A 15268-nucleotide genomic window follows, 5' to 3' on the forward strand; every position below is an offset into this window, starting at 1 on the left:
AACAACGTCTCTTTCATTGGCAGAATGGCGGTTCCTGTCAGCAGTGGACAGGTAGGTGGTAGGGGCACACCAAGCTGTTGAAAGCGATACGCTACTCCGTTTCAACAGGGGCACAGCGGTACAGCACGCAGGGCTCTACAGTTTTGGTGGGAAGGGACTTGCAGATTTCCACGCGTCCAGGCATTGACTTTAATGCCTTGAAGAAGGTAATCCTATCTACAGGACAGCGCGTCACGTCAGCCGTCCTACACATCACCACGACAGCGTGCGGTGGAATGTTAGACCTAAACTGGATAAGGACAAATTTTGCCAAAATTTATCCACAGTTTGTGATGTCCAAACAAAGCTGGGCGAGCAGTTAAAAAGGCATCATCTGCATGTGCTAATCAAAACTCCAGCTGGGTATGCTTAATCTATCCTGGTTTATAGTAGGATAATGGAGGTCACTGTACCTTTTTCCACGTCAGTGTGTAATGGGAATATTAAAGGGAAAAATGGATAAGCACGAGAGACTTTTTGCTCAACTAATTGACCAAACTACCCTGGAACACGATTCGTCATTTGTCCTACACCTCATATATACTGTAGACATCCATGGTGCAGAAATTGAATAGAAGTTCCAAAGCATGCCTTTATCTGGCCAGGACAACTAGAAAAACACGAGGAAAAATTTTTTTCCTACCCACCGACCAAGGGGCAAAATGGGGAGACGAAAAGTTCTATATATGTTGACTGGTGGGCCGTGGGTGCTGGTGGTATTCAGCGTTCCCGTGTCCAGCAACAGACAAGGCAGAGTATCAGAAGAGGACAGCGCACGGAAAGCGAGGAGAGAGGAGGGAAGAGCACGCATCGGACGGCGGCGAGATGCTGGCGGTGTTCGATCCCACGGTGGCCAAGTGCCCGGAGGGCCTCCGCAGCCCGCTGGTGGCCGGCGCGGCCGCTGCCGCGGCCGGCGGCGTGGGCGCGCTCATGAAGGGCTTCTCCGCCTCACACGACGGCACCGTCACCGTCAGCCTGGGGCCCTCCGGCGCGCTGGCGTACTCGGCGGCCAACCAGAGCCCCCTCGTCCCTAGGTGCTGTGCTCCCCCGTCCCTGCGCGCTTCCTTTGTCGAATATGTGCTTGTGGATCGTGATGCCTTCGGAGATGCGGAAATGCTTGCTGTTTGTGTGCTTCGCCCCGAGATTCGGTGGTGTGGTCCCCTCGTACGGGTCGGAAACTTGGAACGGATTGAAACCTTTTGAGGTTTCGGCTGGAATGCGTTGAGATCTTCTTTTGCCTTGGTTGCTTGTGGCTAGCTAACGATGTGGGCTTCGATCAGACCTGTTGCTGCTTTTCGTGCCGATTCTAGGCGAGATTTCTTCGTGTTTTTTTGCGGGGTTCAAGTTGGTTTGCACTTTCTCTTGGCAAGGATGAAACGGACGATGAATAACTATGTTCAGATTTTGTTTTCGTGAGGGTTATATGGTGTAACGTGTAATGTCTAGCGTTTCTCGGGTAAATTTGGGAGTCTTTAATGGCGTAATGGTAGGTCATGCTCTTCTGGTTGCTTAGATCTGGTCCAAAAGTTGGTTGAGTCAGCACGTTTGTGATTTTCTTTCCCCGAGCAAATCAGCACCGTCTGTGATTAACCCAGTGGTTAGTTCGTTTGGTCCTTTCTTGTTAGTAAGCTCAAGAAAAAGAACAGGAATTTCCACACTGGGTTTGGCATAGTTAGTTTCTTCGTTTGATGTATTGTCTGTTTATTATGATTATAAACTATTTGGCCAGTTGAATTCTGTATAAGTTGAGTCTGTATAAGAATTATATTATTTTCTGAGATAAAGTTGGACAATCCAGCTTGCAGCAATTAGGGAAGGAAGAAAAACATTCCTAGTTCTCAGTGTAGTCACAGTCGCATCATGTGATCTACGTGTTTAGGATTCAGTACCTCTAGTGCTTTGTGCTTATCCGTCCTGAGCCATTTAGTTCAAACTGCTAGCTGTGAGTTCTGATTTTGGAGTACAATCATCTTATCAGGTATATATGATCGTTATATATCCAATGTAAAGAGAGACTTCCCTATTATTGTGGAGAGTTGGGTAACCTTCTGTGTTGCTATATCTTTCTTTCGGACGTTCTCTGTGTTACATCTGTTATTTTAACATTGTATCTGTCATTGTACTCAAAATATTTAACAGATAGGTAATGCTGAACTAGGATAGCCAATACCATGTCTATGGGGCTGTTTGGAAGGAGGAGGCTAAACTTTAGCCCTGTCACATCGGATGTTCGGATACTAATTAAGAGGACTAAACATAAGCTAATTACAAAACTAATTGCAGAACCCCTAGGCTAAATCGCGAGACGAATCTATTGAGCCTAATTAATCCATCATTAGTGAATGGTTACTGTAGCACCACATTGTCAAATCATGCACTAATTAGGCTTAATAGATTCGTCTCGCGATTTAGCCTAGGGGTTGTGTAATTAGTTTTGTAATTAATCTAAGTTTAATACTCCTAATTAGTGTCCAAACATTCGATGTGACGGGGGCTAAAATTTAGCCCCCTCCTCCCAAACACCCCCATAGTATGTCTTGTTGACACAACTGAATTACATGTCAATTTGACATCTAGTAAGCATTTGTTCCTTGTCAACTCAAACAGGGTGATGGTGACTGTAATATTTCTTATTAGGTAGTAACACGTCTGTTCCAGCAAATGAAAATGGTAGTGGACCAGTTGGGGGTTGAGTCCCTTTAAACTAACTCAAAGCGCATCGTATGTACTTTTCTATAGATAGAGGACTTGTCTGAGCATTTGCTATATGAAAATAACATAAGCCTGTTGTATTCTAAGCATCATTCTATTGGTGCAGTGAAGGAAGTCAAACTACTGGGAAATATGTTTCATTTACGCTTTGTAGGAATTTCATCAACTGCATCGCCTGGAATTTCTTTTAAACAAAACATTTTGACCTTGTCAAAAAATGCATGGCAGTACTTACACAACTTCTTGAATCGTGATTGATCCCGATTATTTTGTCATCTGACTATCTCTCACACCATTGCCTACCTGACTCTCTGCCTTGTTCTCATGCGGTCATGCCCAGGTTGTTTGGTGCTGTGAATGACATCTTTTGCCTGTTCCAAGGGAACATTGAGAACATTGCCAACCTGAAGCAGCACTACGGCCTGAGCAAGACCGCCAACGAGGTGACTATCCTCATCGAGGCCTACAGAACCCTGAGGGACAGGGGTCCCGTCCCAGCCAGCCAGGTTGTGAGAGATCTTAGTGGAAAGTTCGCATTCATCTTGTATGACACCCTGTCGAAGTCCACCTTCGTTGCTGCTGTAAGTTCACCTATTGTAATTCAACCATCTCTTCTTCCTGAATCATACATTTGCTACCCTGTTGACAGTGACTTGATCCTTGAGTTGCAACGGCCTGAATGCAGGACGCTGATGGCAGCATCCCCTTCTTCTGGGGCGTCGACTCGGAGGACCACCTCGTGTTCTCTGACGATGCTGGGCTACTCAAGACCGGCTGCGGCAACTCGTTCGCGCCATTCCCTAAAGGTAACTACAACAACAGAACGTCATTTGATCCATTCATGCTTGCACCTTCAGAAATGAGAATTCAGTTGAACGTTTGAACTCTGCAATGTGATGCCGTGATCACCGACTCATCGTCCATGTTCGTCTCAGGTTGCTTCTACACCACCTCCGGCGGGCTGCAGAGCTACGAGCACCCGCTGCACGAGGTCAAGGCGGTGCCGCGCGTGGACAGCCAGGGCCAGATGTGCGGCTCCACCTTCAAGGTCGACAGCGAGACCAAGAAGAAGCAGGACGCCAGCATCCCCCGCGTCGGCAGCGCCGCCGACTGGTCCAACCAGTTCTGACCGGCGGGCGGCGGCTTCTTCCACCGTCTTCTTGCTACCCATTTCCACCGGCTGCTGTGAGGTGCCGATCGGTGTATCCGCTGAACCGCTGAGACGCTGAGTTCTGCTACGTTCCTTACGCATTTGTCGAACGCTGTGAGACTCTCAGATCGCTTTTTCTTATCGTGGTGCTGATACTAATCATACCGAGTGTCCCAGGTGGTGGTAGATGTATCTGCTAAATCTATCTCCCATGTTTCAATAAAGCTGAATAAGAGGCTCACATTTGGTACTGTGAAATTGTAACGCTGCGTGTTTTTTACCTTGTGTTGTGTGAGCAATACTTTGGGGGCACTTCTCTCTCCATGCTGCATTTCATTACTTGGAACATGTGTTTCAGATATGTATCGGCTTGGCTCCCTACGATACTGTTAGGATCACGGCAAAATTTCTCGATTTATAATTTCATATGAAAATAAAAGAAAACACGGCAGTGAAAGAACAAACTTGCTGCCGTGGATCTTTGAACATCCAGAGCAAAAATTAAGTCCAGTTGGATGGGCTGCATAGTTTTGCTCCGGGCCTTGGGCCATTAGGAATATTGGGCTTGGCGCGAAATTAAATTTCCTGGTAGGCCTAAACCTGGGCTTCGAGTAGCGCTAACGGCTCTATTGCTGCTTACCGACCGAACCGGACCAGCCCAAACCGAACCAAGTAGAGCGGTGAAAAACCAGGCCGAACCGAACGAGTACCCACGGCCTTTTCTTCGAGGCTTCGTCTTCTCGGGCTCGCGTAGGCGCGTGTCGCGTCCCCACCAAGCACTCCTCTTCCTTTTTTTTTTTTTACAAACAAAACTTTTTATTCCCACCTCCGTCTATGTCTCTCTCTCCTCCGCGCTCCCCGCTCTCCCCCTCCCCTTTCTCTCTCTTCCCCCGTACGAAACCCTAGGCTCCGCCGCTCAAAACCCCGTCGCCGCCGCCGCCGTCCGGCGGCGCCCCATGGCCCCGGCCTTCTCCTTCCCCGACGCCGAGGACCTTCCCGCCCGCAGATCTGACGCCGCCGACGTCGCAGGCAACGTCTGGGACCTCGCCACCCTCCCCACGCCCCCCGCCGGCGGCGGCCGCGAGATATACATCTACCGCAACACGTTCAACCTGGTCCCGCGCTCCATCGGTGGCCGAGGCCTCAGGTCGCTCAAGTTCTTCGGCAACGATGTGGAGGTGCTCCCCACGGACGCCAGCGGTGAGCTGGATGGGCTTGAGAGCCTGCAGGTCAAGGTGTCGGCGCCCAGGGTCTCAGGGGCGCCGCTACGCCGGATGCAGGCGCTCAAGGAGCTAGAGCTCTCAATGGTGCCGCCCAGGCCGTCCTCGTGCTCCATACTGGCCGAGGTTGCCGGGCTCAGGTGCCTTACCAAGCTGACCATATGCCACTTCTCGATTAGGTACGTGCCACAAACTCGATTCCCAGTGCCTGCGTGGCGTTTAGTTGCCCAATGGTTTTTATTATCATTTACGTAAATGCTACAGTTCTTTCCCAGCGATTTCAAGCTCAAATGAGGTTGCTTTATTGTCTTCTCTGCTGTTAATTTTCTGTAGTATTCAATTTAGTAGCATGATGGTAGGGGAAGTGGTGTGAATGGCAATGCTTGGATGGGTAACAACTAACAACGATTAGTAATGACTGTTGGTTAGGCTGAATTTTGCCATGCTAGTTACTTTCTAGTAACCATGATTGCTTTTGTCAAGTGTTGATTTAGGTAGGTGGAACGATCGTTGTTCATGATGTTTGTGACTTTGCTTCTGTCATAGTGATGCTTCACCATGTTTCAGATTTTTTATTCATCTGTCTACTGTTCAATTTATAACAGTAGGAAATTACTGAATTGCACATAGCTTCTATTCATGTTCGAAATACACTTGAATGCGCAGGCATTATTTTGTTATGCCTTTGCGTCAGTGGTTGCGAAGCACCCGTTGCTTGCTGTAGTTACGCATAACTTCTCTTAATGCTGAAAATATATTGGTAGTCACGGGCAGTGTGGAACCTTTAAATTGCTGAATTGCTGGAAGGGCCATCAAATGGTTCCATGAAGTTTCATCTGCTTTTGGAATGTGGATACAGGTTAGACTCTTAGTTTCTGGAGTGGAAATGCTGATGTTTTGGGCCAGTTAGGCAGCACCTTTTACCAATTAAACACCAATGTCATGTGCTATGAACACAATGGTGTTTCAGGCCAGTTAGGCAGCACCTTTACTGAACAAGCACCAGTACCATGTGATATGAACGCAATGATGTACTATACATATGTAGCTTTCCTCGTAATGTTTTTTTTTGTTAGAACCTAATTTTGTTGAGGAAACGTTGTATTGAAATTATGGTTTGTCAAACTCCTAACCCGCCACCCCAAGCCTCAGTTCTGCACATGTTTTATGCATTAAATCTGCTCTTCGTTGCACTACTTTGCTCCATTGCTGATTTGTGTGCCTGGTGCCAACTTATACTATGTTTCCTCCTTGTATTCTTCCTAGCACTACTGCACTAGAAAAAAGGGGGAAGAAAACATTCCCACCTGTCACATAAGTGCCATGTTGTGTATGTGCAGTCAAACTTTGGTCACTTATGAATATTTAGAATGGATACATGAAAATATATAGGTAGGTTCGTCTGAAAATGACTTTCACTGTATTAAGTTTTACTCCATCTGTTTCAAATTGTAGGTTGTTTTGGCTTTTCTAGACACATAATCTTTTCTATGGACCTAGATATACGTTATGTCTAGATACATAGCAAAATCTATATATTTACAAAAGCTAAAACGACCTATAATTTGGAACGGCGGAAGTATTTGGTAATAATCAATGGTCGTAGTTGATGTTTTTGGGGACTGTGATGGTGTCAGAAGTGTGTATTTGGGATGGCGGGGGGCGGGCGCGCGACGGCGGTCGTGTACCGCGGCTGCTTCTCGCGATGCGCGCCCCCCATTCAAAAAAGTGCAGGTTTTGCCGTGGGCTGCGGGCGGCCGCGCGGTCACCGCGGGGCGTTCAGCGGGATTATTCCTGCGGTCGCCGCGTCCACCGCCGCACCGCGGTCCCAAACGGGCCGGAGTAGTTGACTGAATTCCCCTGTTTTATGAACTACTCTTTTGATTGTTTGCCATAACTGTGGTATGGTAACTGTTCTATATTTTACCTAAACTTTATCATCCGCTTGATTATCCCTTTAGTCCCATATAAAATTTTCAATATTTATGTAGTTTCCATCCCTCAAATGGCTTTTGTTGAAAATCAGTTACTTATTGTTGTCCTTGTCATACAGATGAAGGAAATGACATTGTACCTTTCTTTTAACAATGTACAGGTACCTCCCTCCTGAGATTGGCAACCTCAGGAAGCTCCAAGAACTTGACCTTTCTTTCAACAAACTGAAGAACTTGCCTAATTGTATAATTGAGTTGAGTGCGCTGAAGTTCCTCAAAGTGACCAACAATAAGTTGGTGGATGTACCATCAGGAATCTCGTCTTTGAGATGTCTTGAAAGCCTTGACTTATCAAATAACAGATTGACTTCTCTTGGATCGGTTAAACTAGTTTCTATGCTTACCCTGCAGTATTTAAACCTTCAGGTATGCTATCTATTTGCTAAGCCTCTTTTCACGAAATGTCATGTTTTTCTTTATTATTTTCTATAATCTTTTTGTGTCAACATATACTCCACTGTATATGTTAGTGTTTTTGCTGAACTGGTTGCTCAGTGTTCAGTTTAGCAATAGTGGGTTGCATATATTTTGTGCTATCCATTTAAATCCAAATGAAAATTTAAGGGTGGATGTGTTCGAGGAGTTATTTAGCCCCAAAATAAACCATAACAGGGTGTTGGTTTTATGGGCATGGGGAGGGGGCACTTTTGTTTATACTAGTGATCTTATACTTACTTTTTGATGCTATTTAATTTACATCATGGATGCTTTTATGAATTTAAAGGCCACCAAATTTAAATATCATACAGTGACACTTTATTTTCTGTTTCAAGTTTAATAGGCTCTCCCATTCTTATGTAATTCCCTCATGGATATGCTGTGACATGAGGGGAAATGGCGAAAATGCTATCAAGGGTGGCAAGCTGAAGTACTCAGGTGTAGGAAGCATGAACAGTCTAGCAGAATCTAGAACTTCAAGTCGTGCTTGCGACATTGCCCTTTTATGCTTGCAACCAGAAGCTTCCCCAAGTTTAAAACACCATGCCCCACAGAAAATGAAGAAGGGCTGGAGGAGACGCGATTGTCTGCAACAACAAGCTCGCCAGGAGCGTCTAGAGTCAAGCAGGAGCAAGCTCAATGAAAAATACATAGATGAAATGGCTGTGAACATGGCTGAAGATGAATGCCCTTCTAGTTTACATGACGAAGAAACTTCTGTACAGGATTCGTTGAAAGAAACGAGTTCTATATCTGAAGATGTTTCTTCGATAGTCGATGATGACTTGGATGGGCATGCAAAAGATAGTGGCATGATGTTACAAGACCACTATGGTGAGGAGAAACCTGGATTCAATATAAGAGTTCACCATGATGACAATTCTTGTATTAGTGCGGAGCCTACTTGTTTCAGCAGAGGCAGGATCCGTAGTGTTGAAAATGAACTAGATGATACTGCTTCATCCACCCATGATGTTGTGGAGATTGCTCAAGGGAACCCTTCAGTGGCATCCAAGTTTGCTTCAAAATCTAAAAGGCACCCTGATGTGGACAACAATCCTAAACCGAGCAAATGTCCTCGAGCAATTGATGAACGCTCAAAACTTTCATACAAGTACAGTGTGGAATCATTTTGCAGCATAGATGACCATCTACCAGATGGGTTTTATGATGCAGGCCGAGATATGCCCTTCATGTCATTAGAGGAGTATGAAAGGAGTCTTGGGTTGTATGCACGTGAAGTTATTCTATTGGACAGGTTAGTGCCCATTCCTATCCATGCATGTCAGTCTACATTTTTCTCATGCTGTATGAGTGTATGTTCTGATAATGTTCTTTTATTTTACTTAGAGAACAAGATGAAGAATTGGATGCAATTGCTTCTTCAGCACAGTTACTGCTATCTAATTTGAGAAGGCCAAGCTCTTTCGAAATGGATGAAGATCCAAGCCATGATTTACTGAGGGCATCAGTGCTTGCTTTGTTTGTTTCTGACTGCTTTGGTGGTTGTGACCGAAGCGCCTCTCTTGGGAGAACCCGGAGAGCTATTGTTAGGTTAAGGAAGGAACAGCCTTTTGTTTGTACTTGTTCTGCTGGAAACATGTGTGACAACAATGAAGCTTCTAAGCAGACCAATACCCTTTCTGGGAGCTTTGATTTTACTAGTCTGTGTAATAGATCAATACATATCATTAAGGAAAGAAGAAATTCGGGTATCGTACCTATAGGGGCACTGCAGTTTGGTGTTTGTAGGCACCGAGCTGTCCTAATGAAGGTAGTTCACCTGCTCCCTGTGCAAAGTTTCATTTTGTATTTGCTTCTTTGAAGTTTGAACGTTGCAATCATACTCTTTGCAGTATTTGTGCGACCGGGCGGATCCTCCAATTCCTTGCGAGCTTGTGCGGGGTCATCTTGATTACACCCCTCATGCTTGGAATGTTGTTCCTGTTAGGAAATGGAACGGCTGGGTAAGAATGATTGTTGATGCTTGTTACCCCACCAACATAAAGGAAGAGACCGATCCAGAGTACTTTTGCAGGTGAGCAGTTTGTGATCTTCTGTTCTTAACTCTGTGTAAGCACTAAGCACCCATCAGGCTAGCTTCCTTTTTCACTTTCTTCTTGCCTGTTGTAAAAATAATTTTATATTGAATGCATGATGCTATAAGAACTGCACCATGTATGCTAATGTTGTCAGGCAGAAATTATGGCCTACAAAATGCCACATTACATATTTCTAAAGCAGCTAATTTCCAGTTTTTAGGGTCTATTTATGTTGTAAGTTGCTTAATTAATGCTTTAAGTGCAGAGGGTGAACAAGATGGTTGTCCTATCTTTAAAAGAATGATATATTCAAAATTTGACCTGTCCTGCCTGCACAGTTTTCATTTAGTTAATTTATAGCATCTAAGAAAATATCTTCACTTTGTGGCAGGGACCGAGCCCTTTTTTGTATTTTCAATCCTTGATTTGGATATTGCTTATAGATACTTTTTTAATCCTTTATTATTTTGTTCACCTGATGGTAGGGGATCTTGTCTGCTGATCTAGTGTTGCATGCATATTAGTCATGCTGTTTCAGGGAGGCGTTGAGCACAAGTATTACATGTACATGCAGGTTCTTTCTGAATCCAAGATCATCACCCTATGTTTGATTAAACCATTATCTTCATGCGGTTTCAGGTATGTACCGCTCAGTCGACTTCAGATTGCACTTGATGATGAGGGCTATACTCCTCGGTGTTCTTTCCCATCTGTCTCATCATGCAAAGAAATCGAAGTTACAGCTTCTAGTACGGTCTATCACTGCAAAATTGGTGCTGTTGATGCTGCAGCAAAGGTTTTTGTTCTTTCACCTTTATTCTTTGATGCCTTCTACGTGGTATTATTTTGTTTGGTCTAGTTATTTGACTTTGTTGTCGATTGCAGATACGATATCTAGATACTCGCAATGCCTCAAATGATGAAGTTAAACTTTTTGAATACAAGCTTCTGGGGGAAGTAAGAATGCTGGGTGCATTAAGGAAGCACAGATCCATAGTGGGCATATATGGGCACCAACTTTCGTCTAAATGGGTTCAAGTTGATGGTGATAAAGAATACAGGATATTGCAGTCTATAATTTTAATGGAGTATGTAAATGGAGGTTCTCTCAAGGTAAAATCATGTCATGTTTATGAACATGTATTTTTTTTTCAACATCAATTCAGATGTTCAGTTTTGGTACTGAACCTGTTATTTCTCTTTAGGGCTATTTGACAAAGCTACTGAAGGAGGGCAAGAAGTGTGTACCCATTGATCTGGCGTTTTACATTGCTCGGGAAGTTTCTTGTGCATTATTGGAGATGCACAAGAAGCTCATTATTCACCGGGACATAAAAAGTGAGAATGTTTTGGTTGATTTGGATTCTAAGAGGAATGCTGGCACACCCATTGTCAAACTCTCTGATTTTGACAGATCAGTCCCTTTACATTCTTTGTCCCATACATGCTGTATATCTCACCTTGGTACACATCCACCCAATGTTTGTGTTGGGACACCTTGTTGGATGGCTCCAGAGGTTCTTAAGGCCATGCATGAAAAACACCATTATGGACTGGTAAGAATTTGCTTTCTGGTTTCTTTGTTTATTCAGAATGTTAATTCAATTGTTCTGCTTATTCGTTGGGGGAACTTTGCTGATATTTGTGTTCTCTACAACCTTCATTGTGGCTATGCTTTAGTTGAGTTTTAAGCTTTAGTATGTTCTAGCTGGGAATCAATTATCTTGCAGTAGCAAATTTTGCATACATCTTGTGGAGACTGGAGACAATCTATTTATACTTCAAACATTACTCTGACCATGGGAACAATCATGCATTTGTTTATTCTGGCAGCCTGTGTCTATGCATTTCTATTGGATTCCATTTCAATCCACTTCAATTTATTAAATTGAGGTCCATTTGAATTGAATAACTGTGTTAGTACTAATACATAGCCCCCTAGGTACCTGCAAGAGTATGTTAGTCAAACATTTACAGATCTACCCCACTTAACCAAATCCCCAAGAGGCTCAGTTGTCTGATTAAATATCTCTTGGATGCAGGAAGTAGATATCTGGTCATTTGGATGTTTTTTATTGGAGATGCTTACACTTCGGATTCCCTACCATGGACTTCCTGACTCGGAAATATATGATCTCATAATGGTAAGGCCCCTTTACATCAGCAGCAAATTACTGTTTTTGTAGTTGCTCTAGTGGTTGCATATGAATGTATAACCATTTCATAAACCATCTCTTCAGAGGAAGAAACAAAGGCCAAGGCTATCTCAGGAATTAGAAGCATTCTGGACAATGGACGAGCCGGTTACGAGGCTGAAGTTAGGGATCACATCTGATGCTCATGCAGATAAACTGAGACATCTGATAGATCTCTTCTACCAGTGTACAAGAGGGAATGCATCCAAGCGCCCCAAAGCTGAGCAAATTTACAACTCACTGTGCTCCTTACCCACATGTTATGACATGAGGTGAATCTTTGGATCTTGAACCAAAAACTACTGAATGATGTAGTGAAGCAGAGCAACAAACCGGGCAAGTCAAGGTGGGTGGTTTCAGCAAGGCGTGAGATCTTGCCAACTTAAGCGGTTTAAGCTCAAAACATCACAATGGCCCTTTCACTGCTCGGTTAGTTGGTCTTCAGGTGGCGCCGTGGTGGCCAGGCAGAACATGAGGTGCGGGACCAAGGCAGTGACTTTGGTCGCCAGTGCTCCTCCTGAGTCTAAGTCAGTTTTGTAGCTGCACGGCATCTGGGTTCACCTGTTGTAATAGTCATCATGTATTTGTATGTGTCACGTCATCCATTTTTTGGTTCTCATTATTGCCATCATCATTTGATGGGTTTTAAGTTATTAATTTAGGCCCAAGGCATTTGTCTGCTAGACTGATGCATGTGCATTTCTATTTATCTTTGTACACAACTGAGTCCATCGGTGACGTATCGTCCGTGTATGTAACCATATACTGCTGAGCTGTTCTACTGTTTCGTGTGGTCATTTATGCCGATTTTCACCAGCCATTTTCGGCATCAGCTTTTCGGGAACTTACTTTTTTTTTTGCAGCTAGACTTTGCTCTACAATTTGACAACTGTTTGTCTATATGCGTCGTGAAATGGTCATCGTCCATTGTAATTCAAACATGGAACATGGGGGGCAGTTTCTACTTCCAGCCGATAAGTTCGACTTCAGTGGAGCTTTACATGATTGCTTGGTTGTTCTTGTAGTATGATGCAAGTCTGTTCAGGGGTCTGAGAAACCTAGCTGTGTATTTACTCTATTTTTGAATATATGATTTATGGCATGCTAAACACCATATATTTAAGCAATCTTCCTTGTATTTTTCTTTGTTTGAACACTCGAGTATTATTTTGAGCCTATTACACCAACAGCCTGCAGAAGTGCAGATGCCCTGATGTTTGACTATGGTGCACCTCTGCATGGACCAGTCTTTCTACTCTAGTATAAGCCGTTTTAAACTCGCGGTTTGCCTTCTCGAGACGGGGGAATTTTGTTTGCAGGCGAGGACAGGACGGGGGCAGTTTAATTCCCGGTGGCAGGCCGGGGCCATGTTCGCCTCCCCCGCGGCGCGCCACGGCGCCAAGAGTCCACGACAGGGCCGCGCCCCCCTTGGCGCGCCGCGCGCGCGCGCGCGCATGTGCCGGCCTCGCGTTTGACTTCGCGCCGATTGGCCGGCCGCATCGCTGGCTGCCATGGCATGGCATCGCGTCTCGGATCCCCGCGCGCTCGCAGCAGGGTCAGCGGCGACAGGGCGAGGATTTGTTTAGGGGGCGCCATCTTGACCGCGGGAGAGCCTCGGCCACCCCCCATGTGACCGATCTCTGCCCGGCGATCCGATCTATATAAGCGGCGGCCGGACGGCCATGTGGTGCGATCCTCTAGCTCGGTCCTGCGCTCTCGACTTGTACGAGCTGCGGCGCCATGGCGGCCGTGACCGTGAGCTCGAGCTGGAGGCCTTCCGAATCCGCCACGGGAGGATCTCTCCCTTCTGCTCGCTCTACGGAGAAGTAATGTGAGTGCCCAAGAGAAAGAGTGAAGCTGCCAGCATGATCTAACTTGTGTGGGGGCGCAAGCGGTGAGGTTGCTGCCGCGAGGATTTTTGGGCGATGGTGTTAGATCATGCTGTGACAGTTTCACTCTTTCCCTTTGGGCACGTTGATATCCAAGGTGCCAACAACCAAAGCCACAACCGGGACGGTGATCAGGTGACAGTTTCACTCTTTAGCTTGTCCTACTAAATCAAACTTCTCTAGCTTTTGACCAACTATATAGGAAAAAAAACACTAACATTTACAACTCCCAATTAGTTACATTATGTCCATCATCATCCACCATAAAATATGTCATGGTAGTGCATTTATTTAGTACTATAGATATTTCTAAAAACTTGATCAAAGTTAGAACAGTTTGACTTAGAACAAAGTTAAATTGAAGTGTAATTTGGAGCAGATGGGAAGTTAGTTGACTCATTGTTGTCCTACACCAACCCTCACCTGCTGTTCCTTGGTATTGTTGTCATGTTAAGTACCAAAATCAAATGCTGTAGTTTACAATGCAGTCGGTTTACATCCAGAATGCCACTGGATTCTCACAGACAAACCTAGTAACAACCCCTTTAGGCGCCTCGTAGTAGCGAACCCGTCGGCTGCCACCAGTCGTCAGGTCCCCATTCTCATCATACTTGAGAGAAAACGTCGTCACCCGATACAGATAACGAAACGCCTGCGGATCCACATCCTTCTCCTTCAAGTTGTAGGGCTTCGCACGGTACTTGTAGTAGATGATGACGCACTCGAGGAGGCAGAACCTGCTGCCTTGCCCCGTGTAAACAAGGGTGGCGCCGACGTGCGTCTCGGTCGGGTCATCGCTGAACAGCTTCTCCTTGCTGAACTTCCAGGACGGGCAGCGCCCGTGACCGGAGCTCGCAGACACCAGATCGCAGGCGCAGATGTGGCCGGTCTCCAGCGAGTACATGGAGAGCCCAACCCAGGCGTTCAGGGAAGGAACGAAGTAGCCGGGTCCATGGAAAGGCAACGTCCACTTGCCATTGTGCCTCCACACGGGGCTTCTGCCATCAGCAGCCGTCTGGAAGCTGAACGTGGCGTCCTCGGTGATCAACCCAACGCTGGCGAAGATGGTGATGGTCTGTTTGTCATGCAGAGTGGCGTAGGACATGACCTCCCCGGTGTCGAAGGGCGCGTCCGGGAGCTTGCGCCATGACAGGGATTCCAGCTGGAAGCTCGGATCGTCCATCGTCGAGCAGCTGGAGGGAGTGGGACCCGAGAGCCAGGAGCTTGTTGCCGATGGAGAAGTAGATGGGCATGAACTCGTCAGCGTGCGCGTGCCGAGGGATGAAGTTGAGGCACGCCGTGTGGACGTCGAAGAAGGCACCGCCGCAGTTGGGGTTGCCCCTATCTTCCTTGGGGTGCATGGCCACGATCCTAGAGCCCAGCGCGGTGGTGAAGAACATGGGCAGCTCGCGACGCGCCTTGAGGCGGAAGATGGGAGGCGGCAGCCGGACCGCGGCGACGACGTTAGGTAGGACCGGAGCAGATCAACAGGGTCGCCGGAGGACACGTCGATCTTCCGGATGCTGTATCCCAATTTCCAGTCATCCAAGATGAGGTAAAGGTGCTGCTGCTGCGGCGGCGACTCTTCC

At 46.0% G+C, this 15268-nt stretch overlaps 2 protein-coding genes across 2 annotated transcripts; both read left to right on the forward strand.

Annotated features, from left to right (window-relative positions):
- Positions 1 to 864: 864 nt before the first annotated feature.
- Positions 865 to 4165, forward strand: LOC101781720 (stem-specific protein TSJT1-like). The gene is given in 4 exon segments (NM_001280844.1): positions 865 to 1073; positions 3092 to 3332; positions 3437 to 3557; positions 3687 to 4165. Coding segments are annotated over 4 exon segments (765 nt in total). The 3' UTR covers positions 3881 to 4165.
- A 570-nt stretch (positions 4166 to 4735) lies between these two features.
- LOC101782116 lies at positions 4736 to 12634 on the forward strand. Its single transcript, XM_004981755.2, has 10 exons — positions 4736 to 5300; positions 7217 to 7481; positions 7889 to 8811; positions 8904 to 9327; positions 9410 to 9591; positions 10235 to 10391; positions 10481 to 10708; positions 10801 to 11151; positions 11638 to 11739; positions 11836 to 12634. The coding sequence occupies exons 1-10, from the start codon at positions 4858 to 4860 to the stop codon at positions 12064 to 12066; spliced, it is 3306 nt and encodes a 1101-aa protein (XP_004981812.1). The 5' UTR covers positions 4736 to 4857; the 3' UTR covers positions 12067 to 12634.
- Positions 12635 to 15268: the final 2634 nt, after the last annotated feature.

This window comes from Setaria italica, chromosome IX (genome assembly GCF_000263155.2).
Source record: "Setaria italica strain Yugu1 chromosome IX, Setaria_italica_v2.0, whole genome shotgun sequence".
Classification (NCBI taxonomy): Eukaryota; Viridiplantae; Streptophyta; class Magnoliopsida; order Poales; family Poaceae; genus Setaria; species Setaria italica.

What these genes read in the sequence shown, in the direction of transcription:
- LOC101782116 (XM_004981755.2), top strand. Translation starts at nt 4,858, where the DNA reads ATGGCCCCGGCCTTCTCCTTCCCCGACGCCGAGGACCTTCCCGCCCGC. An exon ending in CTGTTGATGCTGCAGCAAAG is followed by an intron (nt 10,392 to 10,480) that starts GTTTTTGTTCTT and finishes TGTCGATTGCAG; the next exon opens with ATACGATATCTAGATACTCG. An exon ending in AAAAACACCATTATGGACTG is followed by an intron (nt 11,152 to 11,637) that starts GTAAGAATTTGC and finishes TCTTGGATGCAG; the next exon opens with GAAGTAGATATCTGGTCATT.